At 43.7% G+C, this 14,803-nt stretch overlaps 1 protein-coding gene across 5 annotated transcripts in view; it reads left to right on the top strand.

Annotated features, from left to right (window-relative positions):
* Positions 1-14,803, top strand: part of LOC146560324 (alpha-actinin-4-like) — a 56,099-nt gene that overhangs the window by 28,446 nt on the left and 12,850 nt on the right. For 4 of the 5 annotated variants that reach the window (XM_085244302.1, XM_085244304.1, XM_085244300.1 and 1 more), the window contains exons 2-8: positions 6,148-6,262; positions 6,726-6,845; positions 9,217-9,303; positions 10,775-10,862; positions 11,648-11,726; positions 11,881-11,962; positions 12,677-12,762. In XM_085244302.1, coding sequence (XP_085100428.1) covers positions 6,148-6,262; positions 6,726-6,845; positions 9,217-9,303; positions 10,775-10,862; positions 11,648-11,726; positions 11,881-11,962; positions 12,677-12,762 — 657 coding nt within the window. The remainder of the gene's footprint in view (positions 1-6,147; positions 6,263-6,725; positions 6,846-9,216; positions 9,304-10,774; positions 10,863-11,647; positions 11,727-11,880; positions 11,963-12,676; positions 12,763-14,803) is intronic. The other variant, XM_085244303.1, reaches the window with a different exon arrangement.

Raw genomic sequence — 14,803 nt, 5'->3', positions numbered from 1 at the left:
TACATGACTCAGAAAATAAGGAAGAGCATCTTTACCTTAACTATCATTGCAAACCGGATGCAACAGCATGCAATATTTTAGCAATTCTCACGCTGACACAGCTGATCGCTGTACTGCTGAGTCACTTTCTCATCTCTCCAAGTCGTGCTGGCTTTTTTTCATTTCCTCTTTTCAGGGTTTTAATGAACAGAGCTGTTGATGCAAAAATGAGCAATGAGCAGTTACATTTAGTTACCATTTTGGCCTCCATCCATACTAAAACGAGAATTATTCTAATAATAAAAATAATAATTATTATTATTTATTTGACTTTTAGGTTGCAAACGCAGGCTTAGAAGTCCAAACCCTCCCCGGGCTTTAGCAGGTTTTAAATTCAGCCCCTTTTTAATTTAAAAAGTTGATTTGTATTGTATTAAATCAGTGAGTTAAATAATAGTGATTTTTGATTTTGGGCATAGATTTGTGCAGGAGAAACGGTGCAGCAGGTGAACGCCGCTGCTACAAAAGGTGTAAAACTATCTGTGAAGTCACGGAAAGCAAAGAACCATCTGTTGATGTTTGAGCCTCACACTTCAATGCATGCTTGGCTCTAGACGTAACAGTCGTGTTATCGGATGGTTAACTGCACATCAGCTCAGCGTTTCTGCCACCAAACAGCTCTTTTTCCTCCTCTGAGCTCACCTCACTGCATGTCCGAGCCTGCCCGGCTGGAAGCCTGTTTTACTCGCTGACTGCTGCCGGTACAGGAGGAGGGTGTGAGAAAATCTAACTGACATGGAGTGTGTGTGGTTTCACCACCTCTGCATAGGCTCTCCGTGTATATTTATAAACTGTGTGTGTGTTTCGAGAGGAGGGGTCTTAATCATGAGAGTGTGAGATGTGAAATACATGAATCATGAGACCCCAGCAGGTACGAGACTGATGGAGAGTGTGTGTGTGTGTGTGTGTGTGTGTGTGTGTGGTTGCTTTAATAGTGAGCTCATCAGTTTTGGGAAGAAAAAGGGTGTGTGATATAGAGAACACACACACACACACACACACACACACACACACACACACACACACACACACACACACTGCTGTGTGTGTGGTATGTAGTCAGAAAGTTGCACGTTCATTAGAAGAAGGGTGTGGAGATAATTGCTGTGTGTGTGTGTGTGTGTGTGTGTGCACGCTTGAAGTTGAGTTGAAGTCGGCAGCAAAACTGGAATTTTTGTGTGTGTAGGTGATGCAGATGGATATTGAATTCTGGTCTCTTAAAAACATTCCTGTCCAAGGAGTGGTGCATGTAAACGAGGGTGATGGACAGCATCGCTGTGCACAGCTTGCATGCTTTCACTTGTCTCACATGCATGAATTTCTGCTTTGTCCTCTGACCCTGTAGCCTCGCACATGAGAGACTGTTGAGGGTTACACTGATGACTCGGCTGCACGCACACACACACCAAAATCAGACACTGGAGTTGTTGGTTCAGGAAAAATAGAGTGGCGACTCAGTGGGGTCGATGAATCCCTACAGCTGATGACAGTATTTGTCTGCAATGTCCCATCAGTTTTAATTAAATGAATAAAGAAGTTACCGTTCATTAAAGATGGTGTGGTAGAAGGATAAACGACTGATGGTAACACTCACTAACGGATATTTTTGTTTCTGGGCTAAAATGCGGAATAAATGGGACGAAGAAAAATCTATATTGTTACATAGTTCTGTTACTCTGGTAACATGTAAAGGTGAGAGTGGCAGTAAGCCAACACATACTGCTAAAGTTATGTAATAGATGGTAGAGGATAAGAGCCCTCATGCCTTTAAAAGTAAACCGTCTTACCACGGAGATCCAGCATTACTCATCCCAGACCTGCATGGCGGTCAGCTGGTTATCCGTGTCCTCGGCTCAGGTCAGAAATCCTCTGATCTGATCTGCTGTGTGTGGCAACACAGACAGGTTTAACAGGCTTCGCTGGCACTCTGTTACCTTTAAATTTAGCCAGTCCTTCAAGTACACTACACCCAGCTCCGCTGGCATGAAAGACGCCCAACTGTGGGGATAAAAGACGCAAATGTGCAAGCCGCTTTTGACATTTTGCATTTTAAACGCTCATTTAAATGTCATCCAAGAGTTAGACGATACATGTCTGGTTAGGTTCAGTGGACTTTCATCAGCCTGCTGGTGAATGGACGGCAAAGCTCTTGTAGCTGCTTTTTCTTGCATAGTGTCCTCTCAGCGTGGTTCACATCGGCCTGTAAGATCCTCTCAGCAGCTCCACTCCTTGCTGTCAGTGAATGGCCTCGCTCAGCCAGAGGCAGGCTTTGTGTGTCCACTATAAAAAAACAAAACAAGACCTGAACTATGACAGACACGCAACAGCCTGATGGACCAGCCTGGAGGGCTGTTTTAAATTCAGATAAAGCAGGCTGAAGAGTCCTTCAATGCTTTGTTGAGGTCTGACCTTTGACCCTGGAGGAAGGCCACGAATGCTACTTTGCCAGTAGAGTGATTGCTGTCACAAGAATGATGACATCAGCAAAATAGACTTTACTGTCAATGGAGCTCTTTTATTTTTTTTTAGTGTGCATATAGAGGAGAAGACCATCACTGCCTTTCAGTTTGCTTCAACACAGACGCCATTTTTCTCCACCTGCCCAGGTGCATCTCACACATGCTAACCAATGAAAAACGAGAATCAAACGTCCCGGGTTACCGTTTCTCAACTCACTAGAGATGGAAGTCATTTGTAACAGGAAACCAAAGCCGATTAAAACAAATGAAACATCAGCGTGCCCAGATGTGTTTGAGAAACTCATTAGACAGTCATGAACTTTAGAAACGTCTGAACTGTTTGTACAGCTCTTATTTTTTATTATTTTCAACTTCTTTCAGAAAACTGTTTCAGGTTTTGAACTCAGTTTAGGCTCAGATTCGGGTTTCGTTAAGGCACTGAGAATAGAGAACACATTCACGTAAAACGTCCTCACAGAATCAGCCATTCAGACGTGTGTGTGTGTGTGTGTGTGTGTGTGTGGTGTTTTTAATTAGTTCTTATTTTAAATTTAGAACTGAGAAAGATCATATAGTGTCTTTTATGGGCTTCCTGGTTTCTTTTTAGTACAAGCTCAGTTCGGTATTGCATTCTTGTTCCTTTTCACTGCTGTTATAGGTGCTGTTTGTCCGCAGTGAGAACATAGAGCAGTTATTTCAGTACAAACGCGTCTCAGACCATCACACGACACATGCACAGCAGCTCGATTTCTGTTATTTCTAAAGTCTTTTAGTTTTGGTTTAAAAGTGTATTTTTTTCTCTACACTTGGATTTGGTTTAGTTTCAGTCAACTATACAGTAACTTTACAGAGTGGAGCAGAGAGAACAGCTCGTAGCCTGAATGTGGCCTCTAACACGGCACTGCACTTACTCGGGTGCCCAGAAGTACATTTGTTAAGTTTAAGGTGGACTGAATAATACGTTTGTAGAAATGGTTGAAAATGGAGACTCTCCATTTTTTTTCTTTTACTTTGCAAAGCACAGGTGTGCGCTTGTAGATGTTGTGTGCACCACTTGGACTCTGTAAGGAATGCCAGACATCAGCCCTGTATGAATGATGGGAAATGGGCTTTGCAAGGCGCATTGTGTAAAGTATTTTCAAACTGTGAAACGTTGAGTGAGCGCGAGGTGAAATACGCTCTCAAAAGCTGGACTGTGTTGCAGAGAAAGATTAGAAAATGAGTAAACTGTTGATATGTTTGGATGACGACAGTTTGCCGGCTTCGTGGCTCCGGTGCGGCGTCTTGGTGACAGCTGACAGCCGCGTCCAGTGATGAATGCATCTTCGCTCTGATTGTCTGCTCTGTGTTAAACCGAGCTGTAACTTCCTGTCGTTGCAGTGCCACTTCCTCCTGCATTGTGTGTTAGCGAGGGCATTGTCTTTTGTCACTCTTCCCCCTCCTGCCCACCAACCTTGTTTGTATGTCCGTTTGTTTATGTGAAATGTATCTCCTCCTCCTCCTCCTTCCTCTCTGTCCTCGGCCTCATTCTGTGTAATTGTGTGTGTCGGGTGGAGGGGGTTGGTATCGGGCGGTCTGGGGGAGGGTCAGGGAGAGGCAGTGGGAGCGGGCTAAGGGAGTGTACGGGGGGCTGAAGGGTGCCATTATCCAAGAGGCTCAATGGGTGCTTTGTGCCAGTATCCACAGTGGGATAGCGGGTAAAGGGGCAGGGCGGCGAGCAGCACCCTGTCATAATGTTTATGAACACACAGCTCAGGAGACGTGGAGTAAAGGAAGTGTGGGTGGGTGAAGTGGGCTGATAGACTTTAAATACAAACTGTTAACTCTGGTGGAGGCTCATTAAATATGACCACAGATTGAAAATTGATATCACCATTTGTTGACGTAATCCTTGTGAGCTGATGTTTAAACCCTCTTTGTACGAGGGGCAGCCAATCAGAAGAAAGCTGGCTCGTCAGAGGGGAGGAGCTTAACAGCTCATTTCAGGAAGAGTGCAAGATGGTCTGAGACAAATCAGAATGAGTTTGTGCTGTGAATCATGCAAAGCTACTGTAGACACAAGGCTGAATATGCAGACATACTGGAAATGAGCACAAGTCCCTTTTTAAAGCTGGGAAGTTATCAAAGTTGTCTGTTGTGTGTCTGTTGTGTGTCTGTTGTGTGTCCCGTCTGAGTCTCAGTTTACATTCTGGATTTTGTGCTGCCTTCCAAGTGCGCTGATGCACATACTTGGATTAGACTGCTTCATGCTTAGATGTTTAGGTTATTTAGTTTTTAAACAAACATGTGCACCAGTTATTTCTCTGAGCTTTGGGACATTTTCAGCATATTACAAAAATAAACTTCCCAATTTTTCTCATTTAACGAGCACTTGCCATTTTAATGATCTTGCACATAGATACAAACACTGCTAGACTGATGGGTACTCACACTAAACATGGCCTGTCTTGGCTCTTGCTTGGTAAAGGGGGATAACATGTAGGTCATGTGGGCACACAACTCTGACTGTGAGCATAGAAGCTCCACCCACTTTAAAAAACCTGCTGTTTGCATGTGTCAGCCAATCAGAAGAAGGTATGAGTCAGTATGAGTTAAGTGAGGCCTGTTCTGGAGATGGGTCCACTTTAAGCTAGATTCAGTTATTTTTATTGTTAAACTTTATTCAACACTAACATACAGGTTGTTGCTGTGCTTCCTTTTGTTTTACCTTATGTCTTTATTGTCAAACCCTTCCTGCTGGAAGGTCTTCCCTGTCACCGTCACTTCTCCTACTGGACAGTTCCTCGTAAAGCTACACCTACATTTCATCTCCAGAGCTTTTGTGTTGCTTAAAACTGCCTCTTTAATCTCCCAAGTACATAAATTACAGTTTTTCTGTTTTGAACAATAACAAAAAATACTGACCTCAATCTCTGCTTGCACCATTGCTGAAAGTGTGCATGCTCGACCTCCATGTATTTTAGTCTCTTGGCATTTTTACGCACTTTCCCCAACTTGCATAATGAGTCATGTAACAGATGAATGCGTCCAAGTGTGTTAGACAGTCTGATGTTGTGCTGCAATTGAGATGTTTGGAGAGTGATGTGACAAAATTTTGTTTAAAAAAAGTGCTGCAGGATCTGCAGTCGCGCGCCTACCTCTAATGTGTTTTTAAAGAATGACGGCTAACCAGAAAAACCAATACACGGTTTCCAAGCAGCGGTGGATGTGCATGATTTGCTGATTTACTCAGATGTCCGTCTGATTGCAAGTAAAAATAATAAAGTAGATCGTTGGCATTGTGTGCTGACCTTTTAATGACAGCAGCGTCAGACACTGAGAGCCAAGATGGGGCTGGGTTGGTTAGTTTTCTGTCTTTTTAGCTTAAACGACTTTGTAGGGTAACTATGCATGAAGTGTTTTGCTACTGAAATGCCAACTCCACATCTTCGTGTGTGACATGTAGTTAAACTTTCACGTCGTGTTTCTCCCTGCACTTCCTGTCTTATCAAAGTGTCTCCCTGACCTCCCTTCCTGCCCATTGAATTTCATTTTCTTTCATTCACTATTCAAAGTGGTTTATTATTATAAAAGCTACACAAATATTTTGACCCGGGCTGCAAATAACCCCAATTGTCTTTTTTTTTCTCCCTCCTTTGCTCTCGCGCAGACGTTCACGGCGTGGTGCAACTCCCACCTGCGGAAGGCCGGCACGCAGATCGAAAACATCGAGGAGGACTTCAGGGATGGGCTCAAACTCATGCTGCTGCTCGAGGTCATCTCCGGTGAGTCACCGTCCGACCTCAGAGAGCCGGAGTCGTCAGAAAATTAGGGCGGGTGTACAAGTTTTTAATTAAACGTCTGCAATAATGAAGTGTTTCTGGAGTGAGTCGCACAGAAGCCGCAGAAAAACTTGTGGGTCTCAATGAGAGGGAAAAATATTTTCAGATGTTGACGATGCACAGCATCTCCGGGGTGTCGTCGCCCAGTTTCCGACATCAGTATTAATCGCAGGCATTTAAAGACACAGCAGTGGGTTTGGGTTTGTAGCAGTGGAGCTGTTTGTGTTAGCGCTGCTGTCATTCACTAATGACGTTTGGGCTCAGATGTGGCTTCCTTTTCAAACTCACTCCAGTTTCAAGTGAAGCCGGCGTCGCTGCTGTAACTTAAACCTCCCTGAATGTTGCCCGTGGAAACATGCTCAACCTCAGCTAAGTGGCTCTTTTCTCTGTTCCTGTGTGTTTGCAGGCGAACGGTTACCCAAACCTGAAAGAGGCAAGATGAGGGTCCACAAGATCAACAATGTAAACAAAGCCCTGGACTTCATCGCCAGCAAGGGAGTCAAGCTGGTGTCTATTGGAGCAGAGGGTGAGCCTTCATTCACGTCACTGCCGGCACGAGTGTGAAGTTAAAACTCTCACTAACTGCAGATCTAATCGGAGCGGTTCGCTTAAATGTTTGAAAGCGTGGCTGAAAGTGAACATTCGTGGTGATTTTATACTTAGTGGTGAGCTTCGGCTCATTAATGGTCCTTAAATGGGAGCCACTAATTGCAGCTGTAATGTGAGTGAAAGCGATTCAAAGCAGGAAGACGTTAAAACTAATAAGGCCTTTTAATGTAGACGCAGATTTTCCTTTTTTCCTTATTTTCTATCAAAGCTGTGCTCACTGTGCTGTGGTATGCAACAGTGTCAGGGAGCTCCGGACAAACAGGGCTCAGACTATGAGGTGTAGGTACGGTTTGTTGGTACTCGCGCTCCAAAATTTCCCTCAATCCAAAGAGTTGAGTTGTATTTATTTAAAGACACTGTATTTTCTAAGGAGGGCCAGGAGGGCCAAAATGAATTAAATATGCCGTTAAATAATTTATTAAATGTTTTAAATGTAATGAACGAGCATTTAATTAATTATTTAATGGTGTATTTAAGTGTATTTAGTTAATTCATTTTGTCACTCCTGGCTCTCCATAATTTCCCTGATAAGACATTTAAGTTGTTCCGTAACAGGTGACGTGGTCAGCTGTGAACTTTCACATGCGATTGATTTGATGCGCAGTGACACTTTTACCAAGTCCTCGCAGAAGCAGGTCTTTCCACTCAGCAGCCATCTTGGTGACACCACCTGGCAGTTGTTTTGTCTGCTAAACTGGGGGAGGGGCTTGAAGGCTGGCTTCAGTGGTCATGTCTTTCCCCCCAAATGCTAATTCCACAAAGTGCTGAAAACATGCTTCAGTTCACAGCTGAAGTTGTGAGTGTCGGCACAATAACACTACAGGGTCACTTCACACACACTGCATTGTGTCAACTCCTTCTCATTTCCTACATGTCACCCTGATTCCTTTACACGCTTTTCTAATGAGACGTTTCATCGTTAAGCTTCTGCTGATAGAACCTCTGCTAAGAAACTCTGGTAAGATACATGTCTGTCAAACCGATCTTCATCCTGCTGACTGAGGGCGGTGTGTGTGTGTGTGTGTGTGTGTGTGTGTGTGTGTGTGTGTGTGTGTGTGTGTCGGACGGCTGCAGGACGCTGACCTTTCTCCTACTATCAGAGCAACCATGACATTCCTGTAGCATGACGCTGCTGATACTGGTGACCACTGAACACAAAGTATGGCGCGCACACTGCGCGCTGTAAACACACTCCGGCCTTCTGTGAAAGCAGCAGCCCGTTAAAGGTCGTCGGCTGGAAACTGAGAGGAAAATGCAAACGTAGCAGATGGAAGAGGGAAAAACCCTCTGTCAGGATGCTCAGTGCACACTTTCCCTGGTCAGATTCTTCAAATTGAAAAGTTGTTTCCCAGGGTTTTAAACTTGAAGCACGTCATTTTCTAGCTAGCTGCTGCTGCTACAAGATTAGCTGAAACTCTGAGTGCGCCTCGCGTCCCTGTTCACACCAGGATCGGACTGATCCTCCTCTGAACGGTTTCACCGCTGCTGTTTGTTTTGCACGTGAGCAGCCAAATGAATCACAACCAGCCAAGTGTGATTTACCTAAACCTGAAGTGCAGGTGTGAATACACCTTTATTGTAAGAAGGGAAAAGGCGGAGCCTCATCGCTTTAATTGTAATTTACTATTTAAATCTGCTGACAGCTGAAGGTGGATACGAAATTAACCACAAAGAATGTGAACCTACAATAAAAGCACAAATTCCAAGTTGAGTGTGTGTCTGTGAGAAAGCATGACAGGACTGATAAAACCTCTAAGAATGTCTGAGAACAAAGAGTGGAATCTGCTCATTAACGTAACCGTCATCGTTCACCGGCCAAACTCTGAAAACCGTATTGGAGAATGTTCCAGTTTCGATGCTGCCAGGATTTACATTTATTCACATTAACAATGAATTTATTTGTTAGATGAAGTTCTGATGTTAAATTATCCACACAATACTCACATAATCTGCCCTCCTCATCAATTTAATCCTCCCTGTTTAACCGACACGACACGTTAAACAGTCATTATGTGCCTTTGCCAGTAAAAAGTCATCTTTCCCCAGATTTCACTGATTTTTATGAAAGAAATCTTTGTTTGAGCATCACACTTTCCCTGGAATTAGCAGAGACTCAGCAGCCGTTACACATTAAGCGTAGTTGTGAGTGGGTGTGCTGGCATTATTAAATGGAACAGCAGATGTAGGATTGTAAAAACAGCAGTGATGGACAAGAACTACGGTTCTTGGGGTGTAACAGAGAAACACAGTGATTGATTAAGTTGTGTGTGTGTGTCTGTGTGTCATAGAAATCGTGGATGGAAACGCCAAGATGACCCTGGGAATGATCTGGACCATCATCCTCCGCTTCGCCATCCAGGACATCTCTGTAGAAGGTGCAGCTTCCTGTTATTCATATCCATGAAAACTGTCGCACCTCGCTCTCTTCTTTCTTCGTTTTTTTTATCCATCACTTAAATAAAAACCAAAAAAATCAAACTCTCTAAAGTTCAGCTCCCAGCCAGGTTTTTCAGGCCAGCTGACTGACAAAGACCTGCAGCAGGCTTTTATAGACCACTTGGAAAAGTTGCACTTTCTTGTGTCTGCAGCCAGAAATGCAGATAACTGACAACTGAGGCTACAAGTTACCTACAAATAAGTAGAGCACCGACATCTTGGGCAGCCTGAGTGCAGTAAACCTGCAGCAGTTTATATTTACCAGATAATTTCATCGTTTTAATTCTCAGAAAGGCACCAACATCCAAAATCAGGTTCCAGAGCTCTAATTTAGGGACTTCATTGGCAAGGCTGAGGCCTAGCCTAAGGTAGTGGCTCCTTTGTTGGCATTCACCTGTGACTCAGAGCTTTATTACACTAGAAACACTTTAAGAACGAGCAGTTTAAAAATTCACCCGCTGTGCATCTGTTTTTAGGGGGAGATTGAGCTAAAGAGCACAGAAGTGTTTTTGTAGCAGGCTGTAAAAATGTTATTTTCATGGCTGGACTCGAGCATCACGGGAGTCTGTGGGGATCGACTCTCTTTCAGAGCCGACCTAAAGTTAGAGGAACTGCAGATTCTGGCACTTCTGCACTGGCTTCATTTTTAAGCCCTGAAGGTTGCTGCAGTTACAGATGTACGGGCTTGATATGCATGTAGGAAGTGGAAACACACACACACACACACACACACACACGATGAAATAAAGCCAAGATGAAACAGGTGTGCCTGAAACAAGACCGATCACGTTAAACTACATATTGCTAGCAGCACAGTTCTAACTCTGCCTGGTTATGTGCTGTTTACATGTTATCAGAGCAGGTTTAGAAGTAAATAGTTTAAATACTGATGAGTTAATTATTCGAGTTTAGTCCCACAGAGTCAACCCAACAGCCCAAATCTGTCCTGATGAACTTTCTGACAGTAAAACCAGCCGATGACTCATTTGTGCATTAACGTGTGCGTTAGCTTTGTGTTGATAAATGTGGAGGTGAGGTTCATTTCTCCTCTCTGAGCACAACTGACTCTGCAGGCTAATTAAAAGAGTCTGAGTTGAATTAGCTGCGGTGGGTGTGGGCTGCTAGAAGTCATTGGAGTAATTCTCCATATTAGCGGCGGATATTTTGTCAGTGTGTGTGGAGGAACCTAAAGCAAACACAAACATCCTCATATTTTCAATTCTGCTCATGAGCACCGTGGCCGTTTATATTTAGCACGCTGAAAACGGCCTCGGGTATTTCTTGGTCTGCTTGCACAAGGCTAATCGACTCAAACGGTCAAAGCAGCTGAATGAATGTGATGCAGAGACATTTCCCCCCGTGTGCTCCGACTGATCACGTCTCTTGTCTCCTCCTCTCCTCTCTCTGCAGAGACCTCTGCCAAAGAGGGTCTACTCTTGTGGTGCCAGAGGAAGACGGCTCCCTACAAGAATGTCAATGTGCAGAACTTCCACATTAGGTAACGTACACACAGGGCTTTACGTTGGACTCGTTTTTAAAGGCTTCTATTGTCAGATGAAAGCAGTTCACACACAGTAATATTGTGTTGTAAAGACCAACAAAACCTTGAGAGAATCCAGTTGAGGAATCCTGCGGATACAGTGAAACTCTCCAGTGGCATTGATGAAATGTGTTTGTGGTTAAGTGTGGTATGTGAGCAGCTGTCCAGTGTTCTTTTTTTTTTTTTTTTTTCCTTTATATGAAAAATACTGATCTGAGAGTTTCTTAAACTCAGCATAAAAGTTGAGTTGGCGCACACACAGGCGCACGCAGATACTTCCCTGAACCTTTCTGGATTCAGCTCAGGTGTTCAACGCTTACATGAAACCTCAAATCTGCTGCTGTTGTGTAGAAAGGGCGCCCCCTGATGGAGAGAGTGCAACATGGCACAACTGTGCTGTAAATAGACAAATGTGATTATTTTCTCTCTGTTTCAATATGAAAAACTGTGAGAAGGAATTCAGAAGCAGCTGATGATGATGTATCACATGCAACACGTCCAGATATAATCAATCAAACCATCTTTCACCCAAATTCAGCTCGAAAAGAATGTTAATGAAGTTCATTTAGTTTCAGATCAGTTCATAAATTTAGTTCAGTGTCACAGTGGAGATGTGGATCTTGGTCCCGGCGGCAGATCGGGACAGTTTTTGTTCACGGCGCCGATAATGTCGACTTGTAATGCAGCAAATGTGTGAGCGTCACCTCCACCCTCACCCCGAACTCGTCTTTTCTCTCCAACAGCTGGAAGGACGGTCTTGCCTTCAACGCTCTGATCCACAGACACAGACCTGATCTCATCGACTACGACAGCCTCAGAAAGGTGAACAGCTTCACACTCCTCCACTCTCTTCAAATATTTCAGTTTTTGGGTCAAACATGGTGAATCGAAATGCTTTGATATCTGTTGTTAAGTTGTGTTACAAATGCCTGAAGCGACTCACTGGCTTGTTTGCCGTCTGTGATTTGCTGTTTAGGATGATCCTGTAACCAACCTGAACAACGCCTTTGAGGTGGCTGAGAAGCACCTGGACATCCCCAAGATGTTGGACGCAGAAGGTAATAAGTCGGCTGTTGATCTGTGCGTCTCTGCCGGATCTGTCACTGCGTGTGTTAAAACATCACGGGCTTGTTTACGTGCACAGAACAAAGTGACTGTTCATAACGTAAGATGTGGAAGTGGTGTGACAAAAGTGAACCAGGTGTTTTTTTAAAACAGTGACACAGTTTGTCATTTCTGACCAGTCTGTAACATCAAATAGGAGTTTACGTGACTTTTCCTGGGAGTCCGTCTTTGCAGCACGTACATGTGACTGTAGCTCCACGCTGACCTGCACGGGGTTTGTCGCCGCGTTGTGTGCATGTAAATCTGCCCGATCTCCAAAGCGTGTTCGGGTTCTCGGTGACAGGACACGCGAGGCATCTTCAGGATCGACGTTGCTCCTCCTCCTGTGTTCATCTGTATGTGTGACCATGTTGAACATCCACGTTTCCTTCACAGGATCCATTCTTGTCATAACAAGCCACTTTTTCTTTTTGCTTCAAACTCTACAGAAAGAAATCCAAGTTGTGTATTAACTGTACCTGAGCTGTGTGTGTCTACGTGTGTGTGTGTGTGTCGTTGTATTTGTTGTTTGCATGTCAGGCTGTTGGCAGCTACAGCAGCTCGTTAAATGAGTTTGTGTGCGTCTTGTTGTAATTGTGTAATCACTTGTCCTGTGTCTTGCCTGTATGTGTGCGTCTTCATAACCATGGTCTCCCCCCGACTTGTAGACATTGTGAACACTGCTCGCCCAGATGAGAAAGCCATAATGACTTATGTGTCCAGTTTCTACCATGCCTTCTCTGGAGCACAGAAGGTACCCTCTGAGCCAACGTCAACCTTTAACCTCCTTTTACTAACAAGGTGCTGCTTCCTGTCCAGCATGGCCACGCTCTGTCTCGACAGCCAGGACGCTGGGTTTGTTGGGACGCTGGGTTTGTGGGGACACAAACACGCAAACGATTTCAACATTAGCATGCTGGTGAAAGCGGTAAATGTTTGCCGTACAGAAATGAGTTTGTGGACTAAAGCTGCGTTTAGTTTTATTTTTAGCTAAAATCTGTCAGATGGAACTTTTCCCATGGATATTTTTACATTTTTGAACAGTTGTGGTTGAAAAAAAAACTAAAAATCAAAACAAAATGAACAGAAACCTCTGATTCAACATGTGGAAGTCCCCATCCTTTAAAATAAAGTCCTTCCAGGAAACAAAAGGACAAGGCCAGCAAACAAAATGCTGAAATATACGATCACCGTTAGGACGTTTCTGTTTTCTCCCACCACTAAAAGCATCCAGGTCTGAGGCGCTCTCCTCAGGATAATCTCACTGCTTTCACTTCCTCTTAAAGGAGACCCTGTTAGCTTTTTAGCATGTATCACACTGAGGTTCATCAGGGTTCATTTTCTTCTGCCACTCTGACCATGATCCAAAAACTTTCTCCACAGATCCAGAGGGAACAGTTCCCTCAGCCAAATGAAACCCAAACTCAAAATGAGAATATTCAGTTATGCACCAGCTACGTTGCTTTAATCTGAGCTGTGTATTCACTGAGTTGAAGCATATTAGGATCTATGCAACATCTTCTCTTATACCAAATTTAAACACATTTAGCATCAGACTGCTTTTGGCAGTTTTTCACTGTTGGGAGGAAGTTAGACCGAACCTTTACATCCACAAAGCGTCTAAATGCAGAAGCACAACTTCATTCCTATTTGTTGTTCATTATAACTGTTTGCAGATTTATTTTTTTTCATGTACATGTAGGAAGAAAAGGTAGTTCCAGTTCATGTTGGCTGCTATTGTTAAGATTTGGCTTGGAAAAACTGTCACTTCCTAATATTCAGAGAACATGGCATGCAAAGAAGTGAACCCGCCCCGTTAAATGATGGAGTTCCTCCTTTTTAGAGCAGCTCTCGGGCTTTTTGGCCCATCTGGCACTGCAGGTTGTGACCTTATCGAACTGTTATTTGAAAAGCTTTAGATGCGTATCGCTTTCTGCTTTACCTTTAGCACGTCTGTACAATAGTACGGCAAAACTGGAGTACCATCCTGCAGAGTCGGGGCTGAAACAAAGGCAGGAACTAATAACGATGAATAACACAGACAGAATAAAATCTGCATTATGTGCAGAATGAAATGAACGATATGTACCGAGATAAAAATATACGTGCAAAAAATCAAAGGAGCTAGTCGGATGATATCAGTCGATAAACTTTAGATGTTACAGGAAGGCTCACGAGCTCAGTCTTTACAAACACAAAGACCAGAAACCACTTTACTCTGTACACTTTCATAAACTGCTAAATTCAAAATTCCAGAATCAAATTCCTGCAGCTCAAAGTGAAATTTAGACTTTTAACATAATGTGCACGAGACAAATCTATAAGTAAAAACTCTTATTGTGGAGAAAGTTTGGTTTCAAATCATGCATGTCTCTGATAAAGTCAAGTAAATATGATGTTAAAGATTCATAGTGGGTCTGTCATAAATTTTATTAAATCATCTTCGTCCCTGTCCTCTCGTTACCCTCTTGTTTTTCCTCCTCCCCCCCCCTCCCTCTGGGCCCATGACAGGAAGCCAATCGATGCGTCTCTTGTTTGCTCGTCTTCCTCTAATTAATTTTCTGGCTCATTCAGAACTTGTTTGTTCCTCTGCAGTCTCACGAGGTGTGTGTGTGTGTGTGTGTGTGTGTGTGTGTGTGTGTGTGTGTGTGTGTGTGTGTGTGTCAGAAATGGGCACGAGTTCAGGTTTTGTTTTTAGCTGGTGAGTTATGTGCGTTAGCTCTCTGACCGCTGCGTTTGTACCAAACACAAACTCTGAAACGTCCACATTTACTGCTCTTGCCAGCATCGTAATT

The sequence above is a fragment of the Mchenga conophoros genome, linkage group LG14 (genome assembly GCF_057382185.1).
Source record: "Mchenga conophoros isolate Kocher_MC1m ecotype Shallow Benthic linkage group LG14, M_conophoros_male_GT1.1, whole genome shotgun sequence".
NCBI lineage: Eukaryota > Metazoa > Chordata > Actinopteri > Cichliformes > Cichlidae > Mchenga > Mchenga conophoros.
Note: the sequence above shows the minus strand (reverse complement) of the source record. Positions and strands in the feature narration are given on the sequence as shown.